The 18,718-nt window shown below is 50.2% G+C and overlaps 8 protein-coding genes across 8 annotated transcripts; 4 read left to right on the top strand and 4 right to left on the bottom strand.

The window, feature by feature from the left end:
- Positions 1–512: 512 nt before the first annotated feature.
- Positions 513–1,313, bottom strand: KY384_000167 (uncharacterized protein; the record flags this gene model as incomplete). The annotated part of the gene is made up of 1 exon (XM_044808704.1): positions 513–1,313. The coding sequence occupies one exon, from the start codon at positions 1,311–1,313 to the stop codon at positions 513–515; it is 801 nt and encodes a 266-aa protein (XP_044665457.1).
- A 529-nt stretch (positions 1,314–1,842) lies between these two features.
- Positions 1,843–3,512, bottom strand: KY384_000166 (uncharacterized protein; the record flags this gene model as incomplete). Its single annotated transcript, XM_044808703.1, has 3 exons — positions 1,843–2,690; positions 2,739–2,779; positions 3,271–3,512. The coding sequence occupies 3 exons, from the start codon at positions 3,510–3,512 to the stop codon at positions 1,843–1,845; spliced, it is 1,131 nt and encodes a 376-aa protein (XP_044665456.1).
- Positions 3,513–4,882: 1,370 nt separating this feature from the next.
- On the bottom strand, positions 4,883–5,912 carry KY384_000165 (uncharacterized protein; the record flags this gene model as incomplete). The annotated part of the gene is made up of 2 exons (XM_044808702.1): positions 4,883–5,505; positions 5,564–5,912. The coding sequence occupies 2 exons, from the start codon at positions 5,910–5,912 to the stop codon at positions 4,883–4,885; spliced, it is 972 nt and encodes a 323-aa protein (XP_044665455.1).
- A 496-nt stretch (positions 5,913–6,408) lies between these two features.
- KY384_000164 (uncharacterized protein) lies at positions 6,409–8,185 on the top strand (the record flags this gene model as incomplete). Its single annotated transcript, XM_044808701.1, has 3 exons — positions 6,409–6,875; positions 6,929–7,526; positions 7,583–8,185. The coding sequence occupies 3 exons, from the start codon at positions 6,409–6,411 to the stop codon at positions 8,183–8,185; spliced, it is 1,668 nt and encodes a 555-aa protein (XP_044665454.1).
- Positions 8,186–8,475: 290 nt separating this feature from the next.
- KY384_000163 (uncharacterized protein) lies at positions 8,476–11,203 on the bottom strand (the record flags this gene model as incomplete). The annotated part of the gene is made up of 5 exons (XM_044808700.1): positions 8,476–10,189; positions 10,240–10,698; positions 10,754–10,905; positions 10,954–11,111; positions 11,161–11,203. 5 exons carry the CDS (start codon positions 11,201–11,203, stop codon positions 8,476–8,478), a joined length of 2,526 nt encoding a protein of 841 aa, XP_044665453.1.
- A 323-nt stretch (positions 11,204–11,526) lies between these two features.
- KY384_000162 (uncharacterized protein) lies at positions 11,527–13,739 on the top strand (the record flags this gene model as incomplete). Its single annotated transcript, XM_044808699.1, has 4 exons — positions 11,527–11,569; positions 12,011–12,090; positions 12,144–13,198; positions 13,253–13,739. The coding sequence occupies 4 exons, from the start codon at positions 11,527–11,529 to the stop codon at positions 13,737–13,739; spliced, it is 1,665 nt and encodes a 554-aa protein (XP_044665452.1).
- A 1,661-nt stretch (positions 13,740–15,400) lies between these two features.
- On the top strand, positions 15,401–16,161 carry KY384_000161 (uncharacterized protein; the record flags this gene model as incomplete). The annotated part of the gene is made up of 2 exons (XM_044808698.1): positions 15,401–15,503; positions 15,536–16,161. 2 exons carry the CDS (start codon positions 15,401–15,403, stop codon positions 16,159–16,161), a joined length of 729 nt encoding a protein of 242 aa, XP_044665451.1.
- Positions 16,162–16,520: 359 nt separating this feature from the next.
- Positions 16,521–18,594, top strand: KY384_000160 (uncharacterized protein; the record flags this gene model as incomplete). The annotated part of the gene is made up of 4 exons (XM_044808697.1): positions 16,521–16,600; positions 16,740–16,896; positions 16,974–17,270; positions 17,320–18,594. 4 exons carry the CDS (start codon positions 16,521–16,523, stop codon positions 18,592–18,594), a joined length of 1,809 nt encoding a protein of 602 aa, XP_044665450.1.
- Positions 18,595–18,718: the final 124 nt, after the last annotated feature.

Genomic DNA, 18,718 nt, shown 5'->3' with positions numbered 1-18,718 from the left:
CGAATCCTTGAGCCAAGGTGTGAAATCAGTCGCCTCTCAATATGGGTGGTCACTTGTTCACACTACTGGTGTCTGCCAAATCTGATTTATCGCGTCTCCATGTGTGGTGACATTGATACTATCATCTACCTGCCACTGCAGGATGAGGTATACCTATGAGACTTCAAGTCAACCAATACTGTGAGAGCACTTGGCCCGTACGGACCGACCATCTCTGCTATGTCGCCATTCCTATGGCGGACACAGTCAATCATGGTTCGGCCTTCCAGCTCATCACGGCACAGAACAGTCCAAGTCCTGGATAGCATATGCCCATATAATTGCTCGATATAGTCGTTCCTAATGAAATATGTTAAGTTTTTGATAGCCGAATGATTCCGACTGATCCAGATACTTACGCCCCTCGGGGGTTGAGACAAGGAGTATGATACTCTCACATGTGCCTCGCTTCTCCCATGCACTTCGAAGCGATTTGTTTGGCCCCTATGTATTGGATTCGTCGAGTGGCCCGGTCACCCTGTCAAGTCTCTGATCTCCAAAGCCATCATGCCATCCATAGCTCTTTGCCTCAAAGGCTGCACAATGAGGTTCCTCCATCGCTCCTCACCGGTGCCAGTCTTTCTGCCTTTGAATACGACCATGATAGTTGTCTCTCGATTTGGCTTACTGTCATTTGCAACTTCGAGTAGAAAGCTGCAGAACTCTTCCACGCCAGCCTTCAAGCCCAAGGCCAAAGGCTCTACCTTGCTTACACTGTGATGCACCATCCCGTCATATTCGTCTATGCTTTTAATGACCAGCAACCACCTCCTGATCAAGCCTGCCATTGGCCTCCACTGCACACTCTGGAGGGGCATGACCGTATGGCAAGCCCATAAGTTCCAGCCACCTTCCTGCGTACTCTCTGACCGCCAGAGCCTATTCGACTTCTCTCTGATCTTATGCCCAAACCATTCGTAGCGGAAGCGAGTAGATTGGAACCCAATTTTGATACTCATCGTGCATGAGTTGTATATTTGTGATATTCCCTCTGCATGTAATTGGCGGTTGGTACGTAGTATTGCTAGAGAGCCACGCTGCCAGATGGGAGCGCGCTCCGGGAAAAGGTAGGTGGTAGGGAGGAGATAGGAAAGAATGTGGCTTCGAAGCTCTTTTGGTAGATTGAGCAAGCGTTGTGTCGCTGCTTTCATTTCTACGGGACTGTTCGAAGAAAAGACAGTGCTCTGAGGAGGGCATGATCCTTGTGATTGTGTATCGTCGAGACAAGCAAGCATTGACCTGTCATAGCCATAGACGGAGATGTCTTCAGCCATTGCTATGGTATGATGCAAAGTCAATAGTGGAGGTACGAAGAGTACAGTAGCGTTACCAGCAAGGATAGTTCAAGCCGATCTCCGTCTAGGCTCTCTGTACTATCTTTAGGCTCCTTCCCAGCCGTCATAAAAGCTTTCGGGGCGTTCTGCACCTTACGATAATGGCGGCACGCCCCTTAAGAAATTCTCCTAAACTGGCATTCATGTTGTTGCATTCTTGAGTTTCCCACGCAATTACGCTCTTGCATAATTTCAATGAAGTCGTTACTGCTTGGTGATCACTCCCGACTTGCTGTCTTAGCCCTCAAGTTTCCTGGGAAAACCTTTACCCAATGATCTTAGCATGATTGCAGCTTATTGCGGCTTCATGTTTGAGCATTACATTTGTATTTTCTGAAAGACTATGTGCCACACTCGAGATCGACCTCCCTTTTGAAGGCAAGGTCCCACATGCAGTATTCGAAAATAATCTTTCATGATCTCTTGGCAAGATAGCAGCTGATCGACGTGATAGTCACATATTCTAGACTCAATACGAGTCTTCAAGGGGGACGGGCCAAAGAGAGTCCCATTGTCCGGCCAACCAGACATCATCGGAAGTGGGGCATCCAATGGTGCTAGGCTGTACATAAGTAGACACATCGTATCGCTGGTCTGGTGCTGATAAGTCCCTTTCTACTTCCAGGCCGATGATTTTCTCGTGAGCCAACCATGCCAGGGGATGTAGAACGTAATCCCTCCACCTCGCCTGTTCTGGGCTGTTGTTCCCTCCGGCAAGTTCGATGGTGACTTTCGTCTTACTGTTTACCCTGAATCCTGGTGCGCTCCTGACATCTCTCAAGAAACCATAAAACTCATCCACACTGTGTCTCAGCCTATCGACTAAGGAGTCCAACCTCTCGAACCGGTGCCTAGCGTAGAAGGTAACCAAATCCTGTTCCTTCGCTTGGTCGATGGTCACCCGCCAGTTTTGAACCAAATTCGCCAATGGCTTCCACTTGCACTGTCTCAACGGCATGTCTACGGATGCTTTGGCTGGGCAGCCAGGGAACGCCCATTTATGGCGAAATGAAGCGTAATGATTTCCAATATGAATATCCATTGTAGAAGAGCCGTACATGATGGGGAGTCCTTCTTCGTAAAGCTGATGGTTGACGCGCAGTATGGCCACGGAGCCATAGATCCATGTATTGCTAGCTGAGGTACTTGAGTCGTGAGTCGGCAAAACGAGGAATAGGATATGAACCCGTAGCTCTGCTGGGAGTTTGAGGAGGAAGCATCTTTGTGAATCAAATGGTTCACATGAACCAGTCGTAGTACTCAAAGAGCTGGAGATACGATACGATTTGGATGGTGGTAAAGATTTCTCTCGAGCTACTGCACAAAGATTAGTAGCAGCTGTCTTGTCGCAGCTCACCAACATACCTTCAGCCATGATCTTCATCCAACGCGTGATCTCACTGAAACTGGAATAAGCAGCACATCTCTGGCAAGTATGCGTCTGATAGTTGACCCGGCGTTCTCCAGGTCTCTTGTTAAGCGCGATGAAAGCTCACGTGTCAGGCGGTGTTAGCTTCAGGAGACCACAATGTTGCATTCTTGACCTGCCTATACACCTACGCTCCTATACAATCTGTCTGGAGTCGTTTGTGCCCATGGATCACCTCGATTCACCATGTTTGCTTCCAACCCTCCCAAAAAGGATCTATGCCGAACGATATCAGTACCTACTCAGTCTTCCATATCAATCTTGGACCCCATCAGATCGCTCAAGAGCTCCCGAAGCTCCCCACAAATCTTTCATTTCTTTTACAATCACACACTTTCCTTCCCTCCAGCAGTCTCCTCTTCACAAAGCGTCTCCTCATCCGCCTCCTTCCCCCTTTCTCCCTCCCCATTGAGGGGTTCCTGCTGCCCCCCACCCTCTTGCCTCCTCTCCTCATCCTCCCTCGCCCACCTCTTCTTCATTTGTTTCTTCCGCCTATTCTCTGTCCATCGCTTCTTCGCCGCGCTAAAGAATCCTCCCAGAAACCCACTCATGGCCGCAAAGCAGAAGCCAGCCAGCATGAGCAGGCCTCCGATGCACATAAGAACAACGACGCCGAAGACCAGGGCTTTGAAAGTTACCCAGACTGTGGCGGGGATGTGGCGGATATATTCGCCTACTGAGGGGTTGGAGGCGGAGGGAGAAGGCGCCATGGTTGAATTTCCGATGGGCACAGGATTTGTGGGTGTGGATATAGGAGTTGTGGGCTCGTAGTGAGGTGGAAGGCTGGGATGGTGAAAGAAGAGAAGTAGGAAAGAGAGAAGCGGGGAGCGAATATTCAGGTTTTTGTGATGTGAGCGGAAACAGGCAGACAAGGCTGAAGCTGATGAAGCGCTCACAGTCTAGAGGCGCGGGGCATTTTGCTTAGATGCATTAAGGCGTGCATATGCTCAGAGGTCCTTTTATCCGATGAGATGTTAGCCTATCCACTGTACTTGCTTGCTGCGCTAGGCAGTGTACGTAAGGTAGCCTTATCGTGGTTGGATTTTCCGAAAATCAGACGGATGCTCGGTATTGGGATGCTGCGGAAAAGTGAATTGGTGCATGGGACAAATCGCTTTTGCACGTCGGAACGTCACAGCCAAGATGAAATGACAATCGAAAAGCGAGAAGGCTTCTTTACTGGATTTCTGAATCACCAGAGACGAGACATGTTCGAGTCATAAGCGTTGCCAATACATCACACGCTGATCGGCTGTGGCCTTCCTTGCTGAATTCCACCATAGAAACTGGGGTAGAAGCTCACGATACGGCATCTCCTGAGCCAAGGCATGATAGCCATACTCTCATTACCGTCAGTCTGCAGGTCAAGCAAGCAGAGAACTCAGCAATTATCGGAGGCCAGGGCTGCCCACGCCTTTCGACTTTGTCAGGTGAACCCTCTGAATAGCGTGAGCAGGAATGGCATTGAAGTTCAAATTCAAGCAATGCATCTTTGCGTATAGAATGAAGGGCATAAGTCCTAAATCAGGTATACTCATCGGCCAACATTCATTGGAACTTTGAACTCAGAGACGCCGCTTCAATGGGCATGGCGATTGGTCCCGTTACGGTTATATTATTAGTCAAGGCTTTACATCGGATGCCATTGATGCTGAGCATTTTGTAACAGGCTATACCTATGCAGTCTTCGCAGTTCGAGCGTAAGGTTCTCTGAAGCACTCTTCGTTTAGAGAAATTTCGAGAGAAACAAATGAAACTCGTTGTAAGTATCGTGGGTCCACAGGCTTGCATAAAATACGAGACATCCACATCCATAGGAAAGTCTCTACCTATGGTGTCAGCTTGAGAACATGTGTCACGTTTTCATCAGCACGAATACCAATGCCCACAGCAAAGACTGTGATACTTTTCCTTGTCCGCTTGGAGCTGAGAAAGCCGTGAATGGTCACGAAGACTCGCGCTTGGCATAGCTTCCACTGTCGATGCTGACAGACCTGCTCATTCTCCGCAGTCTCTCCAGGGGTCCGCACGTTGTGAAGTAGATGACAATGCCTAGGTCCAAAACCTGGCACAGCATTGGTCACGCAAACAGTACTTTTTCATCTAACTCATCTATTTTTCTCTTGCCGACACCAGTCCTGAGACCCAGATCTCCACGTTTAGCCTTGTTTTCAATATCTTGCTCGCTCCTCCGGTTATACCGTCCAGCCTTCTTCAGCCGCAAGTCCGATCGCAATTGATTCGGACTCACGAATTCCTTGTTCTCGTATAGCACTGGTCCACCAAAGCTAGATTCCAAGATCACAATTGGTGTGAGAACGAATCTTGGTCCGATCTCCACCAGACTGATCTTGGAGCTTCCATCTCCCTTGCTCTTCGCCGCAGGACCCTCAATTGCATTACCCGAGGCGGCGCCATTGATGCCGTTTTCTGTTTCCGAACCTTTCTCGCCTTTCGATACTGCAGTCTCTTTGATCTCAAAGCACCGTATCCAGATTTTGCCATCTGCAATTGTGAAGCTCATAACGTGGTCAATGAATGGTTTCGTCTTTCGTGCGCCTTGCGGAACGGCAAATGTGTGCGTTAATAGCTCTTTGATGACGAGAAGGTATGGCTGAGAGTCGAACGTGGCGTCGAAAGAAAGGACAGGGCGGGATCCTTTGAGACAGTTTCCAGGGAAGTGAAGCTCAGACATTGTATGTACTGTTGAAAAGAGTCAGCGCTAGAATTACAAGTTGTACCCGATAGGAGTCGTGCTCACAGTTCTGCATGTGCATCTTGACGGTTGGCCCATTGGGCGCCTTGCTGACCCAGACGTATAAGTCTTTTCCCTTCCTCGCTTCGAAAAATATGATGTTATTGCAATTGTAGAGCTCAGCTAATTCATTGAGCTGATAGAGCTTCGTCTTCGTGTCCAATTTGGCATCTTTGCGGCTGTGGGGGAGGAGTGAGTAGATATCATTAAGGAGGTGCCTATGTCGATATGTCACACCTCGACTGCTAAGGATTAGTACCCTTTGCTTGGTGCGGTGTGGAGCGTTGCCATTGGTGGCATCCCGAGAAGAGGAGGATTTGGAGGGTTTCGAAAGGGTCTTGTAGACTGCGGACATCTTCAAATGTCAAGAAAGTCATGAGTTGCGCAATTCAAAAATGAATTCGATCTCGGTAAAACTTGCCAAGACTGAATCTCCTCATCAACGCAGGACAGCTAGCGCTCTTTCAGGCTAGCGCTCCTTTGGCCGCGACTGAGTATCCTCTGCCTGAAAACTGCGGCACGAGGGGGCCAGCATGGATGCCCTACGAGAAGCCTGAATTCTTTACCATTCGACACCAGACGTCGGCGCGAAATGTTTTGCCTGGCTTATCAGCAATCCTTGGAATTCCTTCCGTTTAACGCGGGAGGTTTTTCGAGACCTTGCTCTGGTTCATTCTTGACATGCTTGGCCCTGATGGGCTAATGGTACAAGTAGGGGCAGCAGACCAGTCTGACCAGATCCCGGATCTGATACTGGAATCTCTCTTAGAGATCCCGCTGTCGTACTGTCGTCTATGGAATTACAAGGTTGAGTCAAGTCATCTTTTTCACCCGCCGTTCCTTGTTTTACCATGGCAGACCCATTTTCAATTTTTGCTGGGGTTCTCGCAGCTGGAACCGCAGCTTTACAGACTGCCAAGGCAGTCTCTAGCCTTGTCGATACTGTGAAAGTTGCTCCGAGTGAAATTACCGGAATCATTCAAGATGTCAAGCAATTTGAGGTTGTTTTATCATCTTTGCGGAGTACCCTTGAAAGTATAGAGGTGCAGAAGGTGGTAGCAGCGAACGCTCACTTGACAGAACTCGTAAGTAATCTCAGGGGCCCGATCCAGAGTTGTTCGACCACTTTGGCACAGCTTGCACTGAAATTGAGGCCACACGCGAGAAGTTTCGATGGGCATAATGGCAACAATGGGACCAGATCGACGACAGCTAGGATGCGATGGGCCTTAGGAGCTCGGAAAGACGTCTTAAATACTGCCGACAGATTGTTTCACGATAAGCTCACATTGGACACTTCCATGACAGCCGTCTGTGTGTAAGTTAGTCTTTTTGCACAAGTCGGGAATACACATCTAACAAAAAGCCAAGATTTTGTAATATTCGTGCCACGGTCATCAATCCAGGTGTTCGACAGCGGCGAATTTCCATAGATACAGATGCTGGCTTTGCCATCAAACGCTATTTTGATGTGGTCTCAACTGGCGGCTCCCAACATCCTTCCTCGATAGTTGATTCAATTTCCACTTTGAGGGGCGTGGGCCAATTGCAGGATAGGTCTATCGCACCACAAGAGCCTACTACGGCTGATTTGATGATCAAGCTAAGGATTGCTGGTGATCGCCGTCAGCAATTATTTGAAGCGGCCGAGTCTGGTGACGCCACAACTCTAGAAATCTTAGCGATTGCAGGTGAAGATGTCAATGCAAAGACCCTCCATGGGAGAACTCCATTGTACCTCGCAGCTGAAAATGGACACGAGGCTGTCGTCGCAGTTCTGCTGAAGCATGGAGCTGATGTGCATTCGAGAACCGCTTGCCCGGTTGATTTGGAAGGTCACTATCAAGCACACGGCACTATTCCCTTGCACGTAGCGGCAACCGCAGGTGTAGAGAGCATTATAAAGTTGCTCTTGGATGCTGGAAGTGATGTCACCGCCTCAAACCCTGCCAACAGAACCCCCTACATAGTGCTTGCGCGTTTGGAGCCTTGAATCTCATTCCTGTGAGTATGTTAATACAAGAGGGTGCTCTCGTAGACGCAGCAAGTGAATGTGGCTGGACTCCTTTACACGAAGCCTGCTCTTACGGATTCTATGACAAAGCAATGATCTTGATCAACCATGGAGCAAAAATTGACCCGATCTCGGATATTACAGATGATATCTCTCCTAGTGGGACGGCGTCCAGTGAGATCCAAGGGGAATGTTCTCAGAGAACACCACTTCTGGTAGCTACTCAGTGGAATTGTCTGTCCATCGTACGACTGTTGGTTGAGAAGGGGGCAAATATTGACTTTCGCAACACCAGTGGCGAAACGGCACTCCACGTGGCAGCATGGAATGGGTTTAACCCAATAGCGCGGTATCTGCTGGACAAAGGAGCCAATATAGAAGTGAAAGATGAATACAGTGACGAAACACCCCTACACAAAGCTGTTGAAAAGAAGCAGGTTGCTGTTGTCAATTCCCTTCTCGCCCGAGGAGCTAGAATAGATCCAATCAACCATGTAGGACATGATGTGCTTCAGCACGCAGAGCTAATATCAGCTGGCGACATAATACGGCTCATTAAGCAACATATCGAACAACGTGCCAAATTGGCGACGGACATGAGTCAAAAAAAATAAGATTTTGGGACGGCAAAGTTGCACTCTAACATTCAGGACAGAGTACCACGGGGACAGAAACACAGTGAGGATTTTCTTTCAAGCCTTTGACCCAAAGTCTGTATGAATCAAGGCGCTGAGAGATGTCGCTAAAAGTGGATACGCTGGATTGAGTATCGTTTACTGTCTTCCGTAATTGGATAGCAATGACGAGGTGTCGAGGCAGCAGAGCCGTATTGTCAAAACAAAAAGTATCATTACCCCATCCAAATCGTACTCTACAACACAATTGACCAGATTCAAACATAGACCTACTCTTCCTCCCCTTCGAGTCCCATCACCCTCCGCTCCGCCACCTCAGCGATCTTCTCCTGCAAAACCCGTCTGCCATATCTGCCCGCGACCTTACCCGCAGCATCCACCATCTTCCCATTCGCATCCCTCATCAATCCCACGATCTCCAGCGCCTTCATCCCCCGCTCCTCGCCCTCCCTACACTCCACATTCAATAGCTGTAACAACACCTTATCGACCTCGAGCTCTCGTCTCGCCAGCTCCGTCCGCTGCGTATGCGTCGCATGGGTCGCTTCTACTTGATCTTGGAGAAGACTGCGCAGGAGCGACGTCCTCACAAATGCCTCCTCAAGCCTAGGCCCCTCGTTCGCTGTGGCTTCTGCCTCCTCGGCTTCACCACTACCACCGGCAGCTTTCGCCACAGGTTTCTTGACAGACACAGGGATCTGCAACTCGAATTCACTGAGTAGCGGTTTCGGAAAGTAAGGATGCTGGTCCCCGCCTTTGAGGATGATACAATGGAATTTCTCCTGCGCGACAGCAACCGGCCAGTACGTTTCCTCCTTCTTCCCGCCTGCCAGCCGTTCCAGACGTTTTGTGTCTAGGATAGGAACCCAGCGCGCCTGGCCTGGAGTACGCCAATGCTGTAGCACAAGCAGCACACCCGTGGTGTCGTAAACGCAGGGATCGCCTTGGTCGGAGAAGAAGACGGATTTGATGGTAGAGCCCGTGGGTATGGCGAGGGTGTCTTCGCTTTGGCACGTCTCGTCGCGCTTGATGTTTTCGATTGTGTAATTGAGTTTCGTGGAGCCAGAGCTGTCGAGGGGTCCGTTGCCGATGGTGAGGATGTAGTCGTGCCAGGAGGCACAGGTTACGGTTGGAGAGGACTTCTGGCGGTAGATGCTGTAGGGGGTGCCGTAGAGGGTGAAGATGCGGATGTAATCTTCTGAGGTGGTCGCGATGATGAAAGAGTCTGAGAGGGCGATGGAGGTGATTTCTTCGCCGGCGGGGAGAGACGTGCGCCAGTCTGCGCGGGATGTCCAGGTTTCGTGTGGGCGGTAGAAGAGCATGGAGGGATGGTCTTTACCGGAGGGGCAGGAGAAGAGGGTGCCATTGGAGTTGAGGCAGGCTTTGTCGTACTCGTAGGGGTCGGTGAAGTGGAAGTCTCGGTAATAATCGCGGTCATAGAACTCTACAGTGACTGTGTTGTGGGTGTCTTGGTCTACTGTCCACACAAAGCCGATGAGATTTACGCACAGATACTTACGGCTGCCTCGCCATGGTGTGCTTCCCGGTTGGAAAGGTTGGTGAATACGTGGCTGCCATGAGGAGATTCTTCTTTTGTGGTCGAAACCGTCGATGTCATCCAGGTGGTTGTTCCCGCGTTTGGCACCATTAGTGTAGCCGGCGCCATCGTCGTCACTGATGAAGTTATCGTCCTCCTCCTCCGGTCCTAAGATCGAATCTAACAATGAGTCTGCCGAACCTCGCCTTTTGCGGAACTCCGATGGCTCTTTATGCCCATTCACCAAAGTCCTTCGAGCGTTTCCACTTGTTTCAGCGAGTGGATCTCTAATGAAAGGCGCAGGCTGCAGCGTCTTCTCAAGCTGTTTTGCAACTTCGGGCTCAAGAAACTTATCGTAGATGAAGAGTTCACCGTCAGAAGTAGTGAACGATACGATGTTCTCAAACGAATGCCACGCAAGATTGATGACATTGGAAATTTCATATCTATATGAATGTTAGTGTTTCCTAGTTTAGTCAAACAAAGTAGAACATACTGTGCAATGACTTTTGTCGTCTTCGTGTCCCAGAGTAGGATCTTCTTCTCCGGGCTGGCCGTAAGCAGCAATGCTCCATTCGGGGACCAAGCAAGGGCTGTGATTGCGCCCATGGAGCTAGTTGAAAAGGTCCGCTGCCGCTCACCATCACCATGAGATACGACTTGGATTTCTCGGGTTGCGGTTGGAGCAGCAAAAGCGCGGCCATCAGGGTGCCAAATCACTCTTGAGCTCTTTTCTGAATCGGTTTCCAAATTTTGAATAACCCCATCGACCTTTCTCAGCAGTTCAGGTTCTTCTTTGCTGAGGCGGTAAATGTAGATGGCGCCGTCTGCGCACGAGACTGCAAGATAGGTTCCGCTAGGGTCGAAAGAGAGATGTTTTGCAGGCTTCGGCAAATTACGCAAGTAGAGGATTTTGTAGACATCTTCTGTATTCACGATTTTGACTTCCAATTCGCTATGTTGCGGGTCAATTCTCAGACCATCTCATAAACTTGAACGATTGCTCATACTCGCTGGAGACTGCTACCCAATGACCATCTGGTGATATTGCAATATCTCGGATTGGCAGCGCAAATCTTGTCAGAAGCTTATCGTAGGTGTACGTATCGAGCGAGTACATGCAAACAGTGCCATCCTCTGCCCCGGCGACGAAGAAATCGTTCTACCAATCTCCAATCAGCAAAGTCGAGATCTAGGATTGCTAGCGAACCGTTGCCGCCACCGCCGTGTTATTTTCCTGGCAGTCATCCAAATTTGTGGGCTCGCCGTCTGAGCCTGTCTCATAGACTCGGACGACAGCATTATTCCCGACTGTGACCAACTTCCTGCCGTTCGGAGTGTACGCGAGGTAGGTGGGTCCAGGAGGATCTGCGCAAAGTCAGCGTGTCAATCTGCGTGGAGAAAGGCACATGATTACGAGCTGGTCGCGGCTTGACCCTTGGCTGAATCGTGGTCGACATGTTTCCGTGGCTTTAGAGCTCGTAGGGATGTCAAACGACGTTCGTTTTCCACTTCGACGCGACGCGACGTGAGTCACGTGACACATTACCTCAGCGCGGTCATAACGTAGGAAGGAGCCACCAGGAGCTGCAACTCAATGTCTCCCAGCCATCTTGACGCCCGAGAGCTCAGTTGGGTCTTTGCACGCCAAATTACTAAACGTATGAATGTGTCTTGTATTGTCTTAGACGCGTATGAAGAATTATGTTCGAGCCAGCTGCACAGATCATTATGACTCAAGGGACTTTTTGCAGTTCAAGCAAAGCTCCTTGCCACCTGCAACATGGGTCGACGGCATCAGCTTTTCGTCATTGCGAAGATCAACGGTAGGTACCGTTGCCTTGCTGTAGCGCACCATCAATGGCTCTATGGCGCCTCTGCTGTACAGAGGTGTGTGCAAATATTGACTATCCTGCAACATGCTTCCAATCGGATACCGCTGGAACTAGACTTAGCCAGAGCGGCTGCCATTACTGATGAAACCTTTTGGAAATGTGAACGAGCAGGTACATTGAATGAGACGCAGAAGCCCCGGATTCATTTTCCATTTATCGCAACGTGCCTTCTGCTTGGTGCTGGCTTCGATCCAAAGCAAGGATATTTTTCTCGTTGCAATATTGAGCCAACGCATACGAGATACTATGATGTCGATAAAAATAATGGTGGGTATATCTTGCCTGTAGCGATGAGGCCAGGTTTTGGTCTTCTTCATTTGTCTTCTTTCGCTTTCGAATGTTTGTTTGATCCGTCCTTTGACTAATCTGTAGGCATTACAATATTTGATGTTTCAAAGTCCACCGAAATTCGGTATTGTTTTGTTGATTTCTTTGGGATGGAGTGTGCGCGAGTAAGCTCCCGATTGGGGAATCGTTAGTACTTCTCTTGTTGATGACCTCATAGGAGGTCCAGCTCATGGCGCCGCTGAGTGCTCGAGAATACGTCGAAGCTTATTACCCTCTTGAAAACGCCGACGACAAGCAACCTCCGTGGGTGACTACATTGGTCAAAGACTGCTGCGAATGGGGCCTCGTACGCACAAGCTCGCTGGAAGATACTTGGCGAGGGGCAGGCTGGGAAGAGCCAGCTGTCCGTGCTTTGAATGCAGACAAATTTTTTCAGACTCCTCCCAAACCTTCAAAAGAAGTCGATACAAAGCTAGTCAAGTCACAACTCGACAAAAACCTCAGCCCACGTAGCTTACGATCCCAAACTTTAGATCAACTTGCCGAGATGATCATCAAATCTGGGACCATCATTCCCTCGGTGATGGCTGAGGCGGAGATCCTGAATGATTTTTGGCCCAAAATAAGGGAGAAACTGTACAACGAAGCCGAAACACTTCTATACACAAAGACAAGCCAGACCTTGTTGCTAAAACTTCTAAAGGATGACGAACATGTTGACTTGACTTGCTTTAAAACCTTTACCTCCGCCAATGTCCTGGACTTTGTTACCTCACTTTTGCAATACAGACACATGAAAAGCCTTAATTTGAGTGGGCACCGTCATCTCGAAAGGATTGGTACTAGCTCACTACTGCATCATCCGGGGTCTTTGCGTAAAGTTTACATGCTGAATGTTGCTTCGATATCTGCGCTTGATCTTATGAACGACAATCCTGCTTGCGATGTCTACCATGATGACCTCATGAGAAGATCAATAAATGACTACTTCACTCGTCATGACGCTCAATCTTTGCCTGAACTTTCGAGACTCACTGGACGCGTGACTCAGCTTCTCTATGTCTTGCTTGGATCAGAAAATGGGTCAAAACATACTGCACACCCGAAAGAACCAATCGATTGGAATTCCGTACGAGGAGTAAAGGGGATGCTACAAAGAGGTACAGGCAGTTTTGCCGAGCGCCATGATACCCAGACCAAAAAATTTCCCTTGACAGATATCCCTTTGCCAGTGACACGTCTGGTGCCGGGCTTGAAGAACCTTTTCATGTGGTGAGCCTAGCTGTACAAGGTTCGTTTCATTATGAGCATTGACGCAATTCGTAGGCTCAATGCATCGAGAGGTGGAAGCCTGAAAGACTTGTCTAGTATCATCGCGTACGCCATGGCTCTAGGAGAAGTTTCTTCGAACGAGCTCGGCACCGGGGTCGGCACCGTAAGTAGAACATTGCACCTTTTCAATGGCGATCACTTGCCACCTGGAAATCTTGCCCCTGCTCAATGGGCAGTTGTCGTAATAGTGCCCGAATTTGGCTTTTTCAGAGTATGTTCAGTGATCTCTTACGCCATCGTAAGTCCCAACACGGACGATGGGAACTTCAAGGTCTGCGACATTCCTTCATTCCTTGAAGTCGTCGCCAAAAGTGAGGCAGAGTCAATCCGAGATTGGTGGGAACATCAGGCATCATCTTTAGAATTTTTGCAATTTTATAACCACGCGAACATCCAGGACCTGCCGCGTCAGGTGTATCCACGCAGCGAAGGGACTGAGGATAGCCGTGAGAGCAAAGCAAGAGACAGGGGGACGGCATGATGCTTAATCAGTCATTTTGCAAACGGAAAGTCTGTAGGATCCTCAGACTGTCTGGTAAGTATATCTGGCTAATAATGAGTGCAATGGTATCAATTTATACATGGATCACTCTGATGAAGCCCTGTGCCATTGTTTTGATTATGAATTCGAGGGATCACAAGCTTATGCAAAGCCTCTCTATTCAAGGCCTACTAAGTAATCAGACCGAATGATACATGCATGCGTTTGCCGAGTTGATTCCCTATTGTATGACCCGTGAATTAGGCCGCTGTCACGATTTGGTCAGCCCTTGGCGCCAACGACACGGCCGCCAAAACGGTCAGTGACATCCCTCCTCTCCCTGAACCAACTATCACGGCTTCGGGTGTCTTCCGACCCTTAAAAGGGACTGCGCAAATCTGTTCAAGTTCGAGCTATGAGTGAAATCCGTGGAGAGTCAGTATATGCCCCCGCTCGGCAAGGTCGTGTCTTGAGAAGCCACAATTTTTCCCCCAGAAGGATCGCAACCTTGCCGATGACCTGCAGATGTTTGAAGCTGCGCCAGGGTCACGAAACTGCAGGTTGAGGTTTCAGCCGTGTACCTGAGCCCCCACTGCAGTACTCAAATGGCGCTGTGCCGCTGTCGCGAAGGCGAGGCGTGACCCTTCGAATGTAGGTTGGGGCACAGTCACGGCGTTGGACCAAGCGCACCAAGCGAAGATCGGAGACGTTTATATCTGCCATGATCATTCATCGTAAGATGCGAGGATATCTGTGAGAATATCACAAGAACTTTCGCCTGCTTTCGAAAAGCAGGACTGACAGAATACTAGCCTCACTCAAGATTTGATGATCATAGGCACTCCGCCGCGAGGATGCACGATAGCTGTTTTCAATTCCGAAGGATGCTTTACCTTCATTATTAAAGGTGCTGACACGAGCGGGCACATGCGAAAATCCTCATCCTTCAGATCTTACTTCTTCAAATTCAGGCGTCGATACGCCCTCTGTTGACCTTGAGCGAGAGACAATACAAGGTCAGCTCACCTCTGCAGGGCCTCCTACCAAACAAAACTGCGGCGAGTTCTGCAGTAATCTCGGACCTCGAGTACAGCCTGAACTTCAGTGACATTCAAATCATATGTCTACGGCGGCTTGAGCAAAAGCGTCAATGTCCCGGCCCTCTGACAGATGACCACCATTTTCACGATACCCCTCAGACCATTAGATGCTCCGACCATGGAGCATAAGAACACTCCAGCCCAGACCAAATCACATCTACATCCTCATAATCCTTCTTGCTTCAATCTGGTCGATCACCGCCGATCAACAATGCTATTGGCCAAATCAACAACCTGCGTCAGGTTGGGTTGCCTGCAGCTCTAGTACTCAGGGAACTCCAGATTCTGCCTCTGCATGTTGTGAGAACTCCCCGAATTCATATTGTACTGTGGAAGGGTGAGTGGCTCTCAAAGCTGTCATACAGAAGATCTTGTTCGTGAAGAAAATACACATTTCACATCATTATTCTCCCAACCCCCTTTCCACCAGGTAGCGCTCAGACTTGACAAGATCTTATACTGATATTCAAAACAGTCTTTGCGTTCAACACGGCGTCACGAGTCGCGGAGCCTGCACTGATCGAACGTGGGCAAACAGCGCATGCCCCAAGCCCTGCAATAATGGTACGTCTTCACCTCTCGATCGAGATCCCACTTATCACTACACTGCCATCACTCTGCCCCTCTTGCGCAACGATTATCGAAGGGTTTCTTCCGGGGTTCAGTAGAAAGCTTCCCGTGCTGACCTTCGTCTAGTTGTCACAGGCAACAATGTCAACCTCTTCATGTGCCAACCCCCCAACACCTTCCAATGTGGCACTGGCCACGGCCCTGGCGATTGCACGCAGACTTTCCCGTTTAGCGCTCCGACCATAGTGCTTCGAGACAGCCAGGTGCCCGGAGCCGTGAATCAAGTAAATTACACCAATCCGTCGCTTTCTTTCATCGAAAAGTCATCTGTCGCACCAGTCGCTTCTAACAATAACAACTCTACGGTCTCAACAGTTTGCACGCAGAAGAATGGCACCAGCGAGAGCACTAACAACAACCGGAAGAGCAATGAGCTTGCAGTAGGGCTGGGCGTGGGACTACCGATGCTGGCAATGCTACTTGCGGCGTTGGGAGCGGTGTATGTGCAGCAAATGCGTCTTCAAGGACAGAGAAAGGAGCAATTGAAGATCAGAGACGAGGAAATTGCGAAGATGATGGCAAGGAAGAGGCACGTAGAAAATGCTAGTGGTACCACGGAAGAGAGAATGACCAGACCGATGGAAAGAGTGCCAAGAGAGCGGCCACGGTTGCGAAGTGCCGAGAGCGAACAGAGGCGTGAGGTCTATGAATTAGAGAGTCCGGTTCAAGCTAGGGAGAGGAGTATGGTCTGACTTGGTTATTACTTAGACGGCTGTGTGGCCCTGGGCAGCGCACAGTATATATACCCTTTCTGTCCAGGGAGCGAGTATATACATAGATGCAGCTTTCGAAAGAAGAAGAACTCGTGGAGTTGTCACACTGCAGAGTGCAATTGTATCTTCGTATTGCAATAGCTGAATATATATAGCACCGCCCCTGAATGTCGACCTAGTCTACGGTAGCGTGGAAAGCGTGGCCCAGAACATGGCTCGAAGTTGCTCGTGGCTTTTGCCTGGGTCGGCTTGGGCTCATGCGCACTGATTAGTTTAGTCTTACTTTTCATGCGAGCAATCCTACTTCCTGCGACTGCTTACCCTCACGATCCTCTCCAATGTCGCGCTCTGCTACTCCATCGACTCAAGAAGGGCCAGACCACAGCCCTCCAAGACTGCCAGACGGTTACGTGGCTCAGTGGGACGGTCAATCCAAGAGTGCGCCAGCCTCTCCCGCCTCCAAAGTTCAAAAGGTTCCACCGCGTGGGGGCCAATGCTGACTTCAGCTTCCTGCAGAATTCTACTACGTCGAGACTGCAACAGGTCAGCATACGCAGACACTCTCGCTCTTGCGGGCTGCTGATCCTTCGCGCAGGTGTCTCCAGCTGGACAGTGCCGGAAAAGCCCAGCGCATCTGTACCCATCGTCAATCCCACTCCACAGCCAGACAACCATCCGTACAGCATGCCTGACGGCCAGGGAAACCCTAACCAGGTCAGCGAGGCTGACCGCAGCTTACTCGGCGTAGGTATTCGATTTTCGATACCGCGATCTTGCTGAAAATGTAGTAGGACCTTGCTGGCAGCATAGGAGGTGGAAAGCAAAACAAGCCTGGAGGCTTTGGAGGTCTCGCTGGCCAATTTCTCGGGGGTGGTGGAGGTCATGGAGGCGGTGGAGGGGGGAGTCATGGTGGAATTGGAGGCCAGGTTGGCCATTTAGTGGGCAGCTTCGTTGGTGGTGGAAATAAACCACATGGGCAGCCGAACTCTGCTCCTCCTGGACAGCAAGGTGCGCCGGCTGGAGGACATCATGGAGGTGTAGCAGGGGCAGCGTCGAACTTCTATCATAGCCACTACGGTCACCAACAGGTAAGCTCCGAATCGTGAATGTCTATTCCAATGCTGAGACGCGGTGAAGAGCCAGGGCAATTACGGATATTCATCGACGGGTGGGTCTGGAGGCTCTTATGCGGGTGAGGCTCCCCCAGCTTCATATCAAGTACCAGGAGGTGGAGCATCCAACCCTTACGGCTCATCTACAAATGTGTCGGGCTATGGTGGTGGCATGCAACATGCGGTACAAGCACAACAGATGCAGCAATCGCCGAATAATGGGCCCCAGTCGTCCTACAGCTCAGCTCAGCAATACGGGTCAAATCCAGCTTTATCTGGCGCTATAGGAGGAGTTTCAAACAAACCACAAGCAGGTGCATACGGGGGACAAGCACCATCCTTCTCTGGTCCACCTAGCCAACAAGGGGCTTATGGCGCTGCTCATACTCCTGATCCTTATGGCCAGCAGCCTCACCAGCAGTCATATGCCCCGCCCCCAGCTTCAAACCCACCCTACGGTCAGCAACAAAATCCACAATATCCACAGCCTCCCTCGTCGACTGGGCCCTACGGGCAACAACAAAGCCAGCAGTACCCTCCACCGCCGGGACAGTCTGGCCAGCCAGCACCATATGGTCAGCAGACACAACCTGGGCAGCAAGCTTCATACGGTCAGCAATCGCACACTGGGCAACAAACTCCGTACGGCCAGCAACAAGCATCATACGGGCAACAGCAGCAACCCGGGCAGCAAGCCTCATACGGGCAGCAGCAGCAGTCTGGTCAATCACAGTATAGCCAACAGCAACAGGCAGGACAACAGGCATCCTATGGCCAAGGTCAACAATCAACCCAGGCGTACGGACATTCCTCCCCTTATCCCGCTTCCCAGCAGCCCCACGGCGTCCCGCCTTATCAATCGCATCCCAATTCACCACCTCAGAATACTCCTTCGTTTCCTCCACCTCCGTCAGGCCAACCAGCAAGTTCAGCGCAGAGTAGCTACAGCAGCTACCCACCGTCCTCTCAAGCTCAGTCCCAGCCACAAATGCCTGGAGACTACAGCGCTTACACTCCTTCGCCAAGTCAAACACCAGGCCAGGGACAAAGTGCATATAATGCACACCCGCCTCAGGGCCAGCCACCGTACGGCGGTGGATACCCAGGGCAACCTCAGTATGGCGGACATGATCAGTACCAGCAGAAGCCACAGGTGCAGGCCTATCAAGAAGCTAGCGCTTACAGTGGAGCGCAAGGTGGACAGGGTCAGGCACAACAGGGACAACAGGGACAACAGCAGCAAAGTGCATATGGGGGCCAGACGAGTGGCGCCCCTCCTGCGCCAGGTTGGAGAGCTTGAAATTACATGACTGAGGAAGGATCCCGGACACGAGAGGAGAAAGATTAAATACAAACTACGACTGGCTAATGCATAGCTAATGCGCAGAAAGGATATGGCAGCAACCACGACGACGAGGAAAAGT

The sequence above is a fragment of the Bacidia gigantensis genome (genome assembly GCF_019456465.1).
Source record: "Bacidia gigantensis strain McMullin 20006 chromosome Unknown contig_49, whole genome shotgun sequence".
NCBI lineage: Eukaryota > Fungi > Ascomycota > Lecanoromycetes > Lecanorales > Ramalinaceae > Bacidia > Bacidia gigantensis.
The sequence above is the reverse complement of the archived record's forward strand: the minus strand, read 5'-3'. Positions and strand labels throughout refer to the sequence as shown.